The sequence below is a fragment of the Alexandromys fortis genome, unplaced genomic scaffold (genome assembly GCF_014885135.2).
Source record: "Alexandromys fortis isolate MF-2015 unplaced genomic scaffold, M_Fortis_MF-2015_v1.1 scaffold_34, whole genome shotgun sequence".
NCBI lineage: Eukaryota > Metazoa > Chordata > Mammalia > Rodentia > Cricetidae > Alexandromys > Alexandromys fortis.
Genome location: NW_026067933.1, coordinates 8923161 through 8937254, shown reverse-complemented (window position 1 = coordinate 8937254; position 14094 = coordinate 8923161). Strand labels below are relative to the sequence as shown.

The 14094-nt window shown below is 39.0% G+C and overlaps 1 protein-coding gene across 1 annotated transcript; it reads left to right on the top strand.

Moving 5' to 3' along the window:
- Nucleotides 1–717: 717 nt before the first annotated feature.
- Nucleotides 718–1299, top strand: LOC126503985 (cystatin-B-like). The gene is made up of 2 exons (XM_050145959.1): nucleotides 718–937; nucleotides 1184–1299. Exons 1-2 carry the CDS (start codon nucleotides 757–759, stop codon nucleotides 1297–1299), a joined length of 297 nt encoding a protein of 98 aa, XP_050001916.1. The 5' UTR covers nucleotides 718–756.
- Nucleotides 1300–14094: the final 12795 nt, after the last annotated feature.

Here is a 14094-nt window from a genome sequence, read left to right as displayed (position 1 = left end):
TTTGCATGTGTTCAGGGCTGACCATTTAATTTAGTATTGACTAACCAAGTGGTGTGCTTTTCTCTGGGGAAGACTATTTCTCCTGCTCTCAGCATTCTTTAGGTGCCTGTAGTTCTTTCTGAAGGACTTTCTTCTTTGTTTTCCTTTCTCCATTTTTACATATCTATTTTTAATATCCTTGTTCAGTTTCTGTCTGGGCAGTCACACTGGTGAGAATTTATGGGTGTAGCTTCTGGCCCAGTCTCACCGCAAATCCCCTGATCTTCTGGCTCTTAGAATCTTTTTACCCTCTCTTCTGCGAAGTTCCATGAGCCTTGGGTAAGGGAGTTGTTATGCTGAGACTGGGCTCCACAACAGCCTGAATAGCTATGCCAGCATAAGAAATGAAGAGATTAAAATAGTAATTAAAAGCCTCCTAGAAAAAGCAAAAGGAAAAAAAAAGTCCAGGGCCAGATGGATTCACAGCAAAATTCTGCTAGACTTCCAAAGATCTACAGATAATCCTTCTTAAGCTGTTCAAAAACAAAGAAAAAGAAAGAAAGAAAGAAAGAAAGAAAGAAGGAAGGAAGGAAGGAAGGAAGGAAGGAAGGAAGGAAGGAAGGAAGGAAGGAAAGAAAGAAATAGAGGCCTCTTGTCACGTGACAGGCGACCAGGGGGCGGAGCCTAGCCTGGTTTTTCTAGGGTCCCAGCGCTGAGCTCCTAGCTGTCTCTGTCCTTAGCTTCTCTGTTTGTGTCGCCAGGTCCACTGCAGCCAAGATGATGTATGGCGCGCCGTCCGCCACGCAGCTGGCCACAGCCAAGACGCAGAAGATCGCCGACGAGATGAAATCCCAGCTTGAAGAGAAAGAAAATCAGAAGTTCTCCGTCTTTAAAGCCATATCCTTCAGGCGGCAGGCGGTGGCTGGCATTAACTTCTTTATCAAGGTGGGCACTGAGGTGACCTGGGAAGGACTGAGGACATGGTCTCAGAGTATAGCAGAGAGTTCTGCAACATCCTCCTTTAGACACACACAGGTTCTGAGAGGATGAATTTGGGGTTCCGGGGTTCCTGGCCTTGAAGGAAGAGACAGGCCTTACCACTGGCCGAGTTGCTGGCGGCCTGTCCTGCCTCAGCTCTTCTAAGGCTGGGCTGAGCCTGGAGCTGGGACCTCACCCGTCCCTCCTGGGCCCCTCTCTCCCTCCAGGTTGATGTTTGTGCACTTGAGAGTATTCAAAGCCCTCCCTCATGAAAACAAGCCCCTGATCTTGTCTTCCTACCAGACCAACAAAGAACAACAAGACGAGCTGAGCTTCTTCTGACTCTATAGGCCCTTTGCCAAATACTTCATCTTTTTATTCTCTGGCTGGGACCACGAAGTAAATACCCCTCTGGATGGAGGGGATGGGGTTGGGCAGCTTCTTCTGTGATTCCCAAACTGCATTGTGTTTTGTTCCCTTTCAAATAATTATTTTCAAAAAGCTATATATGATCTCTCTCTCTCTCTAAATATATATATATTTTTGAGTCTAAACAAACTGTCTCCTTTGTTTAGAATTTTCCCTTTGTTTAAAAGTCACAGTCACCACAGCCAGGCAGTGGTGGTACACACCTTTAGTTCCAGCAATTGGGAGGCAGAGTTGGGTAAATCTCTGAGCTTGAGGCTAGCCTGGTCTACAGAGCAAGTTCCAAGACAGTCAGGGCTACACAGAGAAACTGTCTCGAAAAACTAAAACAAACAAACAAAAATCACAGTCACAACATATATGTTCCAATAAAAAGTAAGTAATTGTTAAAAAAAAAAGAAAGAAAGAGAGAGAAAGAAAAAAAAGAAAGAAAGAAAGAAAGAAAGAAAGAAAGAAAGAAAGAAAGAAAGAAAGAGATGGAAGACTGTGCTCACATGATAGTTCACCATAGTATTTTTGGAAGTTATCAAAGGGCTATTTAATGAAAGACAGCTCCTACCTACTCCACCACTGATTTATTTCCATGTTGTGCTTCTTACTTGACACTGTGCAAGCACAAATCTGCCCATGCAAATTTCCTCCTAAGACTAAGTCAGAAATGCTTCCATCCTTGCTTCTAACTATGATTCTCTTGCTCCTTGCCAATTGTTATATCTTTGCAGTCCCAGAAAAGATATCAATATCCAGGGGTTTGAAAAGCTCATTTAGACACACTCCAAAGCAATCTGCTAGACCTGGGGCACACATTTAAGAAAGGCTATGAAAACACCCAAAAGTTTAGAGCAACTGACGAAATAACTGCTTCCATCTCTCTACGTTATTAGTACAGTATAGCTTCTTTGTTATTGAGATCTGCACTAGTGGTATAATAAAGCTCTCTATTGTTTCTCATAATATAATGTTTTTCATAAAATAATGTTGCTGAAGGCTTTGTTTATTTGTCTGTTTTGGCTTCTGTTTTGGTTTTTGCTCCTTTTGCCCAAAGTTTTAATATGGCTCATCACATTATCATTACTGAATTTTGGATTTTTTGTTGTTATTGTTGCTAATGTTGATTTTGCATGAAGTTTAACTTTTAAAATAATATTTCATGATGAGAATCATAGCTTTGATGGTAAAGGCACCAGCTGCCAAGGCTGATGACCTCGGCTCTGTCCCGAGGAATCACACTAACATTCCAGCAGGCTTGAGATGAACTTGCCTATAGTCTATTATGTTCAGGTTCAAATTGTCTTTCTCTTCTCATCTTCCCTAAGACTTCTCTGCTGGAATGCCTTTCTTTCACTTTTTTGGGTCTCATACGTATGAGAAAGACCTCTGACGCTGGCATTGAATAACCAGCAAATGACTATTTTCCTTTCCTCCCCCCAACTATGTTTTGCTCTTACCTTCTGTTATTGTGTCTTTTGACTTCCCCTTTTTCCTGTCCTCTCCTTATTTCCCATGACTGATGCCACTATTCTAGATGCTCAGAATAAGTAAGTAACCAAGCACAAGTAATACAAATTGAATTTTATTCAACAATTAAAGTGTGCCTATTCACTCAATGAATGTGGAATAACAACGTGGAAAAGGCATTCCACAACTAGAGGAGATTGTTTTCAATATTATGTTATGAGTGAGTTTAAGTTCAGCTTGAATGGAATAAATGCAAAGTTTCTCCAGTTTATCTTTACCTCTCTTATGGAAATTTGGACTCCTGTCAACTCCTCCAACTATGCTTCCATTTAAAAATGTAACCAGGGTATATTCATGTTGAATCATCCATGGCCTCCTTTCACTATGTTCTGATATAGCAATGGCATTTAAAGTTATTTGCTCATGTGTAGGGGCCATGGCGCTGCAAATACAGGCACAGAGGTGTTGTTAAGGGCTTTGACTTCTTTGTCTACTGCATATCAGCTACTGTTTTTAATGTCTAGCTTCTTTATTTACTATCCATGTAGACATATATAATTTGTGCTTTTATTCTGAGCCAAAATGACCTTACTTGTAAAATTAGGAAAATACTAACACAGGATTAAACTGAAACTGCTAGATTTGAGCACCCAAAAACTGGTCAGTAAAGAAAACTCATTATCTTTTTGTCTTAGTTCCTTTTCTGCTGCTATGATAAATACCATGACCAAAAGTGATTTATGGAAGAAAGGGTTTATTTTGGCTTATGGTTCTGGAGCTCCCAGTTCTATCATGATGAGGAAGCATACAGCAAGTAGCAGGCAAAGAAACTGAGCATTTCTGTCTTCAACCTAATCATAGGCAGAGAGAATGAGCTGCAAGTAGGAGCTATATAACCTCAAAACCGACCCCGGTTAAGTACTTCCTCTAGCCAGCAGGCACTTTCTAAATGCCCCAAACAGTATTGTCAACTGAGAACCAAATGTTCAAATACTGCAGCCTGTAGAGGACATTTTTCCTTCAAGCCATCACATTTGTGATCTGTTGGGAAAAGAAAGAGACATGTCTTTCTAACATTGGCACCTGGAACAGCAGTGCTCTTGAGAGGCAGTTCTGTGGAATGAACGATACAACTTCAACAGTGCCCCCTTGTGTTTGCCTGAATGTGCACATTCCCAGTAAAGAACAACCCCAAAGATGTGGATGTACCACGTAACTGATGATAGTCTCATGATGAACAAATAAAGTTCCCAACACTTTCTCCTCAGTGTTGTGTAACTGTCTACTCTCAACTCACAAACCTTCTCTCCTACTAAGGAGCTCTCTTTAAGTGAGGAGGTAAAGAGCCAAAATAAATGAATGAATGATATGGGATTCCCTTCTGTATGCTGTGAATACCTTGGTTAATAAAGAAGCTGCATTGGCCTATTGCAGCACAGAGTAGGGCAAGGCAGGATTTCCAAGCAGACAGAGGAGAGAGTAGGCAGAGTCAATGAGATGCCATATAGCCACCTCAGGAGACAGATGTCAGATGCAGGATGGAACCTTACCAGTAGACCACAACCATGTGGCAATACACAGATTAATAGAAATGGGTTAATTTTAGTTGTAAGAGCTAACTAGAAATATGCTCAAACCATTGGCCGAACACTATTGCAAATAATATGTTTTCTGTGTGATTATTTCAGGTCTGGGTGGCCAGGAAATGAACGAGCAGTCTCCACTTACAAATGAATAAATGAATGAATATAAATTTTAAAAATTAAAAAAAAAACCCTCCAAGAACTCCTTGAAACTGACCAGCTTCAGTAGCCCCCTCCTCTGCTCAAATAAGCAGATCCCAGCTGCACAGAAACCTCTGAACGAAGAAAGCTAAAGCTGCAAAGACTCTGAGATCAGAGGCAGAAACCAGCTGAGCTGTGGGGAAGTGGTTGAGAGCAACAGAAGTACCCAGAAAGGATGCTCTCCACCCTCCGGAGCTGCCCGCAGGCTGTGCAGTGTGCTCCAGATTCCTGGCTTTGTGAGCTGTCACTCATGTTGGAGTGGGCTTTGGTGATGTGGCTGATTTTGAGTTGTTTCTCCTCCTGTAAGTGATCCCTCACCCATATTCCTGTAAACAATCCCAATAGACTCATCAGCTCACTAACTTGTACTTTGGTGGTATCCATAAAAGTATGGTCTGCCATGGGTTCCCTATGAGATAAAGAGAAGAGTGTCCTTCATCTCCCCAGAAGTTTTGTCATACAACTCTCAGAAAAAAATATGACACTTTGTCTGTGTAGCACTTTCAAGCAGATTCTAACTTAATGGTGAGACTCTATGTGTGGACACTGGTCAGTGTGACATTTGGTGTTACATGGATCATTGGTCACTTGGGAGAAGTAATCATGAGGTACTTTCCAGAAGAGAAGCTAGTTATATTTTTAAAAATAAATAAATAACTATAATTTCTAGTCTAAATTGAGAAGCAATGTGCTAATCTCACCAGAAGATTTTTTGTCAACATGTGAACTCATATCTTAGAGATTGCTTCCAAAAGTGTTTAAAGCATATTCTTTGTAAGTTAGGAGACTCAGAGCATATTCCAAACCCATTATCCACCCCTTTCAATGATGACAGCCTCCCAGGACCCTGTTTTCACATGCGCACTTCTCTCTTTTCCACATTTGAGTTTGTCTAATACACTTTGTGGCTCACATTCACAGCTAATTTTTGCTGTGTATGTCCTCTAATGATCTTCTAAGAAATAACATTGGTCAGTGGAATGGCACTTAAAATTCACAAATTTGACTACAAATATAAAATAAAGCCTATGAAGAGGTAAGGGCTATGAAGAGGTAAAGCCTATGAAGAGGTAAGGGTTATAAGGAAATTAATATAAAAAAAATCCTAAAATCCAATCTTCTACACATCACCTGTGCATCTTTGGTATATTACAACAAAAATATTTCTATCCCATTTTATAAACTATGGAGTAGCTTTATGATCATTTCTTTAGCTTTTTCTTACTTTTAATGAGAAATAGCAACTGAAACTCTTTTTTTTTTTTTGAATTTTCGAGACAGGGTTTCTCCGTAGCTTTTTGGTTCCTGTCCTGGAACTAGCTCTTGTAGACCAGGCCGCCTCGAACTCACAGAGATCCACCTGCCTCTGCCTCCCAAGTGCTGGGATTAAAGGTGTGCGCCACCACCGCCCGGCTGCAACTGAAACTCTTTAAAAGAACTCTTTGCATAAGAACTATCGAAAGTACCAATGTGTTCATTGGCACAGGAGACCACTTCCTAAATATAACCTCAGTAGCAAAGACACTGAGAGATACAATAATTATAATCAATAAATTAATAATAAACAAAAATTAATAAATGAGACCTCCTGAAAATGAGAATCTTCTGTAAAGCAAAGGACATGGTCAACAAGACAAAATGGCAGCCTATAAAATGGTAAAAGATTTTCAACAACCTCACATTAGACAGGGCACTGATCTCCAAAATATACAAAGAACTCAAGAAATTGGTCATCAAAAGAACAAATAATCCAATAAAAAAAAAAAAGGAGTACAGACCTAAACAGACAACTCTCAACAGATTACTTTAAAATGGCTGAAAGACACATAAAGAAATGCTCAACATCCTTAGTCATCAGAGAAATGCTAATCAAAACAACTCTGAGATTCCATCTTACACCAGTAAGAATGTCCAAAATAAAAAACATTGATGACAACTTATGCTGGAGAGGATGTGGGATAAAGGGAACACTCCTCCATTGCTGGTGGGAATACAAACTGCTTTGGATATCAGTATGCCAATTTCTCAGAAAATTAGGAAACAACCTTCCTCAAGACCCAGCAATACCACTTTTGGGTATATACCCAAAGGATGTTCATCATACCACAAGGACATGTGCTCAACTAAGTTCATTGCAGCATTAGTTGTCATAACCAGAACCTGGAAGCAACCTAAATGTCCCTCGACCAATGAATGGATAAGGGAAATGTGGTACATTTATACAATAAAGTACTACACAACAGAAAAAAAATAAGACATCTTGAGTTTTTCAGACAAATGGATGGAGCTAGAAAACATCACATTGAGTGAGGTAACCCAGACCCAGAAAGACAAATATCATATGTACTCACTCATAAGTGGCATCTAGATATAAAGCAAAGAAAAACCAGCCTATAATTCACAATTCCAGAGAACCTAGACAACAAAGAGGACCCTAAGAGACATATATGAATCTAATATACATGGGAAGTAGAAAAAGATAAGATCTCCTGAGTAAATTGGGAGTATGGGTCATGGAAGCAAGTAAAAGGGAAGAGGAAAGGATGGAAGTGAAGAAAAATATATAACTCAATAAAAACAACCGAAAAAGCAATATCTAAATTATACAAGCCAAATTTCTTAGCTGTCCAACAATATTATGTATACTTTCCTTTCCCTATTGACTTCACATGATTGTAACAACTAAATATACCTAACAATTTTAATAAGTACACATTCTAACTATACTCATAAAACAATTTACTACTTTCTAAAAATATTTAACATAGCCTCTACGAAGCTGAAAAATATGCTGATAGAAATCTTAGTGATATGCGAATAAGGAAAGTTTAAGTTCTGAGACACAAAACTACTTTATTATTTTTTGCTGTGCTCTCCCTACTTAAAGTACTAATACCAGTTAAAAAGTTAGTTTTTCCCCTTTCTTTTGAGAGTATAGTACTACAATAGTATAAAACATAATACTAGATACAACTGAGGGACTAAGAGTTAGGTAGGTTCCCTAATATGTAGACAAAGAGAAAGACCATAATTAGATAATGAAATGGGGAACTACCAAGATGACTGCCTTTTCCCTCACCCTCCTGACCTGGGACAAAAATCCGGGAAGTTAAAACAAAGGACTTGTAGCCTTTTTCTCCTGCCAGTAGGGCACTTATGGATAGACTGGCTCAAGAAGTTTAAGGTTGAATCAGGACACGTCATATAACAGTTATGGGGCAATCAGTGTCTAGATTAGAGGAGGGAGACATTACAAAATCCCACCCTCAAGGAGAAGTTGGGTTTTGATTTTGCCAGTCCCCCTGTGCTTTGTTGAGGGTCTTTCTCTCTGGGTGCCTGCTGTATGTGTGTGCCTCAGTCATAATAAAAATGTTTCTGTAACCACTGATTCTGTCTGCTCCTCTCTGCTGTCTTTAAGACTTCTTCACCACTACCTGCCATGGCCATGATTTTCCTGCCTTTTAATTTTCAAATGGCAGAGAAAATAAACCTGATCAAAATCCCCAGACAGTAACACAACTATAGGAAGAAGAAGAAGAAGAAGAAGAAGAAGAAGAAGAAGAAGAAGAAGAAGAAGAAGAAGAAGAAGAAGAAGAAGAAGAAGAAGAAGAAGAAGAAGAAGAAGAAGAAGAAGAAGAAGAAGAAGAAGAAGAAGAAGAAGAAGAAGAAGAAGAAAATATAAATTTTACAAAAAGATACTCTTTCCAATTCTGTACAAAATTTGTTACTGTTTCTGCATATGCAGAAAAAGCTTAGAAGCTTCAGTTAATCATGTTACCGTTTCCTTGTCCATCTACCAAAGACATCACTGCAGCATTACAAGAAAACAGTACCCAGTAATGAACAAGCAAGAGTCTCAAAAGCATCATCAGCAAATCCTTAACTTATAGAATAAGTGTAAGTTACAAGTTACTAGCATTTAAATATTTAAACATAAGGTAAGCACATAGTCATAAATATGAGTAATTTTATACTTTATAGCTAATAATTCCAGAGAAAAATTACCTTTGTTTATGACTCAGAGCTATTATCTGCGAGAGTCAAGTTTTCCATCTGCCCTTTGCACACTCCTTCTGTTTACTTGTTCTTCTAAATAAAGTCAAGCTGTATAAACCACAACTTAGTTCCTCTTTTCAGTATTGCATTCATTTCTTATATTCACAACTAGTGAGAATGAGTGACATTTAACAAACCATGTTTTAAATGTTGTTTTGCAATTGCAAAAAGAAAAAAATCCAGCCCATTGATTTCTATCTTCTTTTATAAACTATTGTTTTATTTACATCATAAATATACAAACAAAAGTTAGAGGTAATAAACGTAAAAGCAGAGTGACAAGCACAAGTTTCAATGTGTAGTGAGGGTACAACATCACCACTATTAGGTGAGAGCTAGCAGTCACCCTCACTTGGATCGGAATCCTGTAGATTTGGCTGACCCATTATGTCGAAGTCAACCAAGGAAACCAAATGACGGACACGTTTCCCCACAAAAGGTCATTAAGACAGGTGAATTCTCTCCCTAACTGGAGAAGAGGCAAAGGGAGGGAATAAGAAGGATAAAATGGAGACGAGGAAAGTGGGAAGAAGGGAGAAGGCAAAAAAAGGAAGTGGGGGCAGAGAAGAAGGAAGGAAGGAAAGAAGAGAAGGAAGGAAGGAAGGAAGGAAGGAAGGAAGGAAGGAAGGAAGGAAACTAGACATGTTATTGACTATTTTTATGTTTGTTAAGGAGTGGATCTATGGATCATTACAAATATTACCATTTTCACTGATATTCAATTATACAACATTTCTAATTTAGCTGTTGGCCAAATAATCATGGAATGAGTTTTGGTCAGTAAAGTAGAAGGGCTTGAGCCATTTCCTTGACAGCACCTGACTTCATAGCCCTCCTGTGATGAACCCTTGGTGATCACCAGTGCTGATGTCCTAAAGGAGTTTTCATTCACCAAGGCCCTGGGTGACTGATGAAAAACCCACACCCCACAAGCTGTGTTGGACTTACAACATCGATCAAAAAGTAAACCATTAATCGAAACTACTGAGATCTAGAGTCAATGCCAATTCTGACAGACTCAAGGTATAGGACTGCAATTGTTCCCCTCTCCAAAGTAATGTGTCCTTTGATAAAAACCCAGTATTTGCTGTTCGCTTGCTCTCCTTGATGCATGGCTGTCTTCTCTCTCCAGTGGGGAGCAGCAGCATACAGAACACAAAATACACACTGCTGGGCATTTGCTTATCTGAAGAAATGCCAGCTAGTCATCAGCAGAGATAAGACCTGTCATTGACTACTTCCAAGTCGCAGTGAACAAGCCATTAAAGCACTCTAAGCTTAGTTCCCCAAGTGCAGAATAAAAAAATACTTTCTCTGAACTACGTAACAAAGTTGAGTGTGTCACCATTACTCAAGGATGGAAACATATTCTATTCTTCTCTAAATTCCATATCGCCAAGTAAAAGATTTTATATTACAATGAGAACCATCTATTTAGTATAGGTGATTTACAAAGCCTATGCCAACAGCTCTTTCAAATCTCCACCAGTAGCTCTGCTTCACAGAACAACTGAGAACATGTGCATTATCAAGTACACTGCTCGTAAAGTGTTAAATTCTTTGTAATTCATTTAATCCCCTTTTATCATCTAAGCACTGGAAAGGCAGTCAGTGAAAAAAGTAAATACATTCTCTGTTATAATAGACAGAAGCAGTACTCAGCAAAGGTTTGTGTGGAAGGAAGTGGGAAGAAGGTTGAATCTGAAAATTAAATCAAGATGTGAAAGCAATGTAGACACTTGGATAGCTGCCCAAGCTTAAATGGTGACAGCACGGGCAAAGGCCAGGAGGCAAGAGTGTTCTTGTATTTAAAGAACAATATTAAAGAATTTAGACTCCTACCACGTATGGCTATCAGAGATGAGGATGGGTAAAAAAGAATGAGCCAAGTTCTACATAAACCATGAACTCTATTGTAAGGTAGAAAGCAATTAGAAGATTTGAAGCAATGGACAAAAATGATTTAAATTATGTTTTCTATTCTCTCTCTCTTTCTCTCTCAGTGTGTGTTTGCATGGTGCATTACTGTTTGTTCATTGAGTTTATGCACATATGTGTGTGATTGCCAATGCACATGTGTGCATGGACATTGTGGAAGCCATTTGTAGATGTCTGCTTCTTTGCTTGATCGTTCACCTTTATTTTTGGAGACAGGGTCTCTTATTGAATCTCGAGCTGATCAATTTGGATAGGATTGCTGGAATATGTTCAGGAATCCACCTCCCTTTCTGGTCTTCGAGTTGATGCACGAGACACACTGCCAAGCCTGGCTTATTCATGAGAACCTTGGAGATTTAGAAGTATTATGTGTACAGAAGGAGGCAGCTGGCAGGTGCTAATGCAGGTTTATGAAGTTCATACAACATAAGCTTACAAATGCATCGATCAGATCGTCCACATCATGCAATTTGGAACATATGACTTTGCAAAGCACTCACTGACTGTTGGATTTCAGTGTTGCAACAAAATTCCCCTTGGTTACACAAGATCGGCAAGGGTAAGAACATGGGTGTTTCCAAATCCCATAAGTTATGAAGTCATTTTCCCAAATTTCAGTTAAAATTGACCCAATAGAAAAGTGTCCTCCTTAAAATACAATATGTATCATCACTAGCAACAGGCTGGGCCCAGTTCCAAAGACAAGTCATTGTCCCAAAGGACAATTCAAAACCACTTGCTGCTGTAATCAAAGTGTGTTCTAGAAAGGAGCTTGTGGCCATCTAAAGAACTGCCCTCAGGACTTCAGAGGGATAAAATTATGAGCAATCAAACTATGGACACACTTTTATGGTAAAAAAGTAAAACATATTTTATGATATATTTATTAACCAACTCAGAAAATTTTGAAAAAAATGAGTAAATTTTTTAGCTATCATTTACTTTAAAACTTTTTCCAAAGATCAAGTTAACTTCTTTCCCACATGCATCTATATTGTTTGAATCTATTTAAAAAAGTTATAGATTAATTCATCTACATATTACTATAAAAATATCAGTGGTGCAGAGTTCAAAGACAATAATCTGCAAAAGCAGAGCATATCAGACTTCTGTCCTCATGAATCCATTTCTAGTAGCAATGAAGAGTCTAGTTGTAAGAAACTTTGCAGACCATGTCCTCAAAGGAAAATCCCTTTGTGAAGGATTTTTAAATGTGTGCACTGTTGGTTTTACCAAAGGCATCATTCCCTTTAACAAATGAATACAAATAGTTCTGGTGCTAGGGGCTCTTATTAACCATTGAGTTCTATGTAAGAGCGTATGTGTTTTTAAAAACAAAGTGTAAGGATTTCCTATCTAACATGATAAATATTAGAGTGTTAGAAAAGCAATGTCACAATTATAATGCCAGGAGTGGCTCTTAGTTTTAAAGAAGAAGATCTTGTCATGTGGCCAAGCCTGGCTTTGAACTTGAGATCCTCCTATGACTGCCAATCATCCTATGGAATGACGTCAATACAGGTGTATACCACCACAGCCACCATATAGGCATTCTATACAGATTACCTCTCTGTCTGACGATATTTGGTGACTGTTTTAAAACTTAGAAGATAGAAACTCAAAGACTCTAAGTACCTTGGCCCAAGTCGCCCAGCTAATAAGCCAGAGAATGGGAAACACAACGGAGAGCTTTGCAAGCTGAAGCTTACAGGGGCTGCATGAAAGTGAGCTCCTTGTGCAGGCTGAGTTGTGCAGTCACAGTTTCTGTTGTACCCCAAGGACTAAGAGAGACTGTGAGCTTTTCTGCAATGTGCCTGCATTTGAAATACCACAGCTTCCATTTCACATTCCCTTCTCCCAAGTGATCCTGAGTGTTTGATCCACTAGGAACCATTTACTTTTCAAATTTTAAGCTGTTGTGAAGAGAAAGAGGGAAAGGGGCCATGTTAATTACAGAATTAGACCTTTCTCTTTGAAGATGTTACCATCGAATGAATACTTTGGCTAATGGATTACAAAAAATGGTGGATTTAGAAATGGTCCACATCTAACTTTGTTATGGCCACTTTTGAGTTGTTCATTCACTGGATTCATTTGGAAAAGAAAAATAGCATTGGCCAAAATGTCCAGTTTAGATCACAGATCTAATATCTCTATTCTATCATGACCATCAATAATTTCTACTTGGAAAATTGGCTCTGTTACTGCATAGGGGATTTCATATAGAGACAGAATAAATTAAGAAAATATCCTGAAAGCAAAACTTTCCTCAGGACATAGTTCTGCATTAATTACATTAAATTCACAGAGGAGCTTACCCCACACGCACACACACATCAACACACACACACACACACAGCCATTCGGGACAATTGATATCTTTCATTTCTCTATTCTCTATTTCTCATTAATGTAGTTCCTCTTCATTAGCCTTGGGTAATATTAAAGCAAATACCAGTCTTGGTTCTTGTTAAAAAAAAAAAAAACCCTGGTGACAGAGTAATAGAAGCAAACAGCTGACTTAGTCTCATATGACCGCCCTGTGGAGTCTTAAAACTTCGGGTTTTGAGAAGAAACTACATCCTGTGACATAGGCACAAGGAAGCAGCAGATGTAGACCCAAATGGACTGTGGCTAAATGGACTTTCCATGGCCTATATAATGCACTTGGGTCTCTAATTGTCACATAAAGGTCTCAGTTATATCGTCTCTGGATTAGAGAGTGAACACTTTGATACAATCCAGGTGAGAAAACAGTAGTGTGAGCTATTAATGCACCACTGTGTCTTAAAATGCTAATAGTATTGGGCAGGAATGCACCAACCCCCACATCACTACTAGACATTTGCCGAAGTGCAGTAGGAGAAAACTATAACAGCATGGCACAAGTCATCCTCATGAGCTGGAGGTCACTTCTCAGGTCATCCTTCTCGACTGGTTAATCTTGGTTGTCAGTTTGACAGGATTTATAATTACTATGTAAACAAACCTCTAAGACAGATTCTCTGGATTAGGTTAATTGAGGTGGGAAGAGGCAACCAAATTGTGGGAATGATCCTGTAGGCTGAGGTCCCTGGCACAATAAAGAGGAGAAACAGAGAGATGAGCCTCAGTCCATATCGCTCTCTTCATCCTGACTCTCCATGTAATGTGACCAGCTGTCTCAACTTCCCATTGCCATGCCTTCCTGGCCATGATGACCTGTTACCTCAAACTGTGAGCACCTTTCCTTTTTACATGCATTCCTGCCTTTGTTTATCGTTGTGTTGCTTTATTGATATGAGTGGGTATGTTCATGCATGTGTGTGTATAGGTATTCATCGATTGATGAGTGTACCTGTGCATGCACATGCAGGCCAGGGGACAACCTTAGGTGGAATCCTCATCAACACTGTCTACTTTTTTTTTTCTGAGAAAGGTTTGTTTTTTTTTTGTTTTTTTGTTTTTTTTTTTTTTTGGTTTTTTTTTTTTTTTT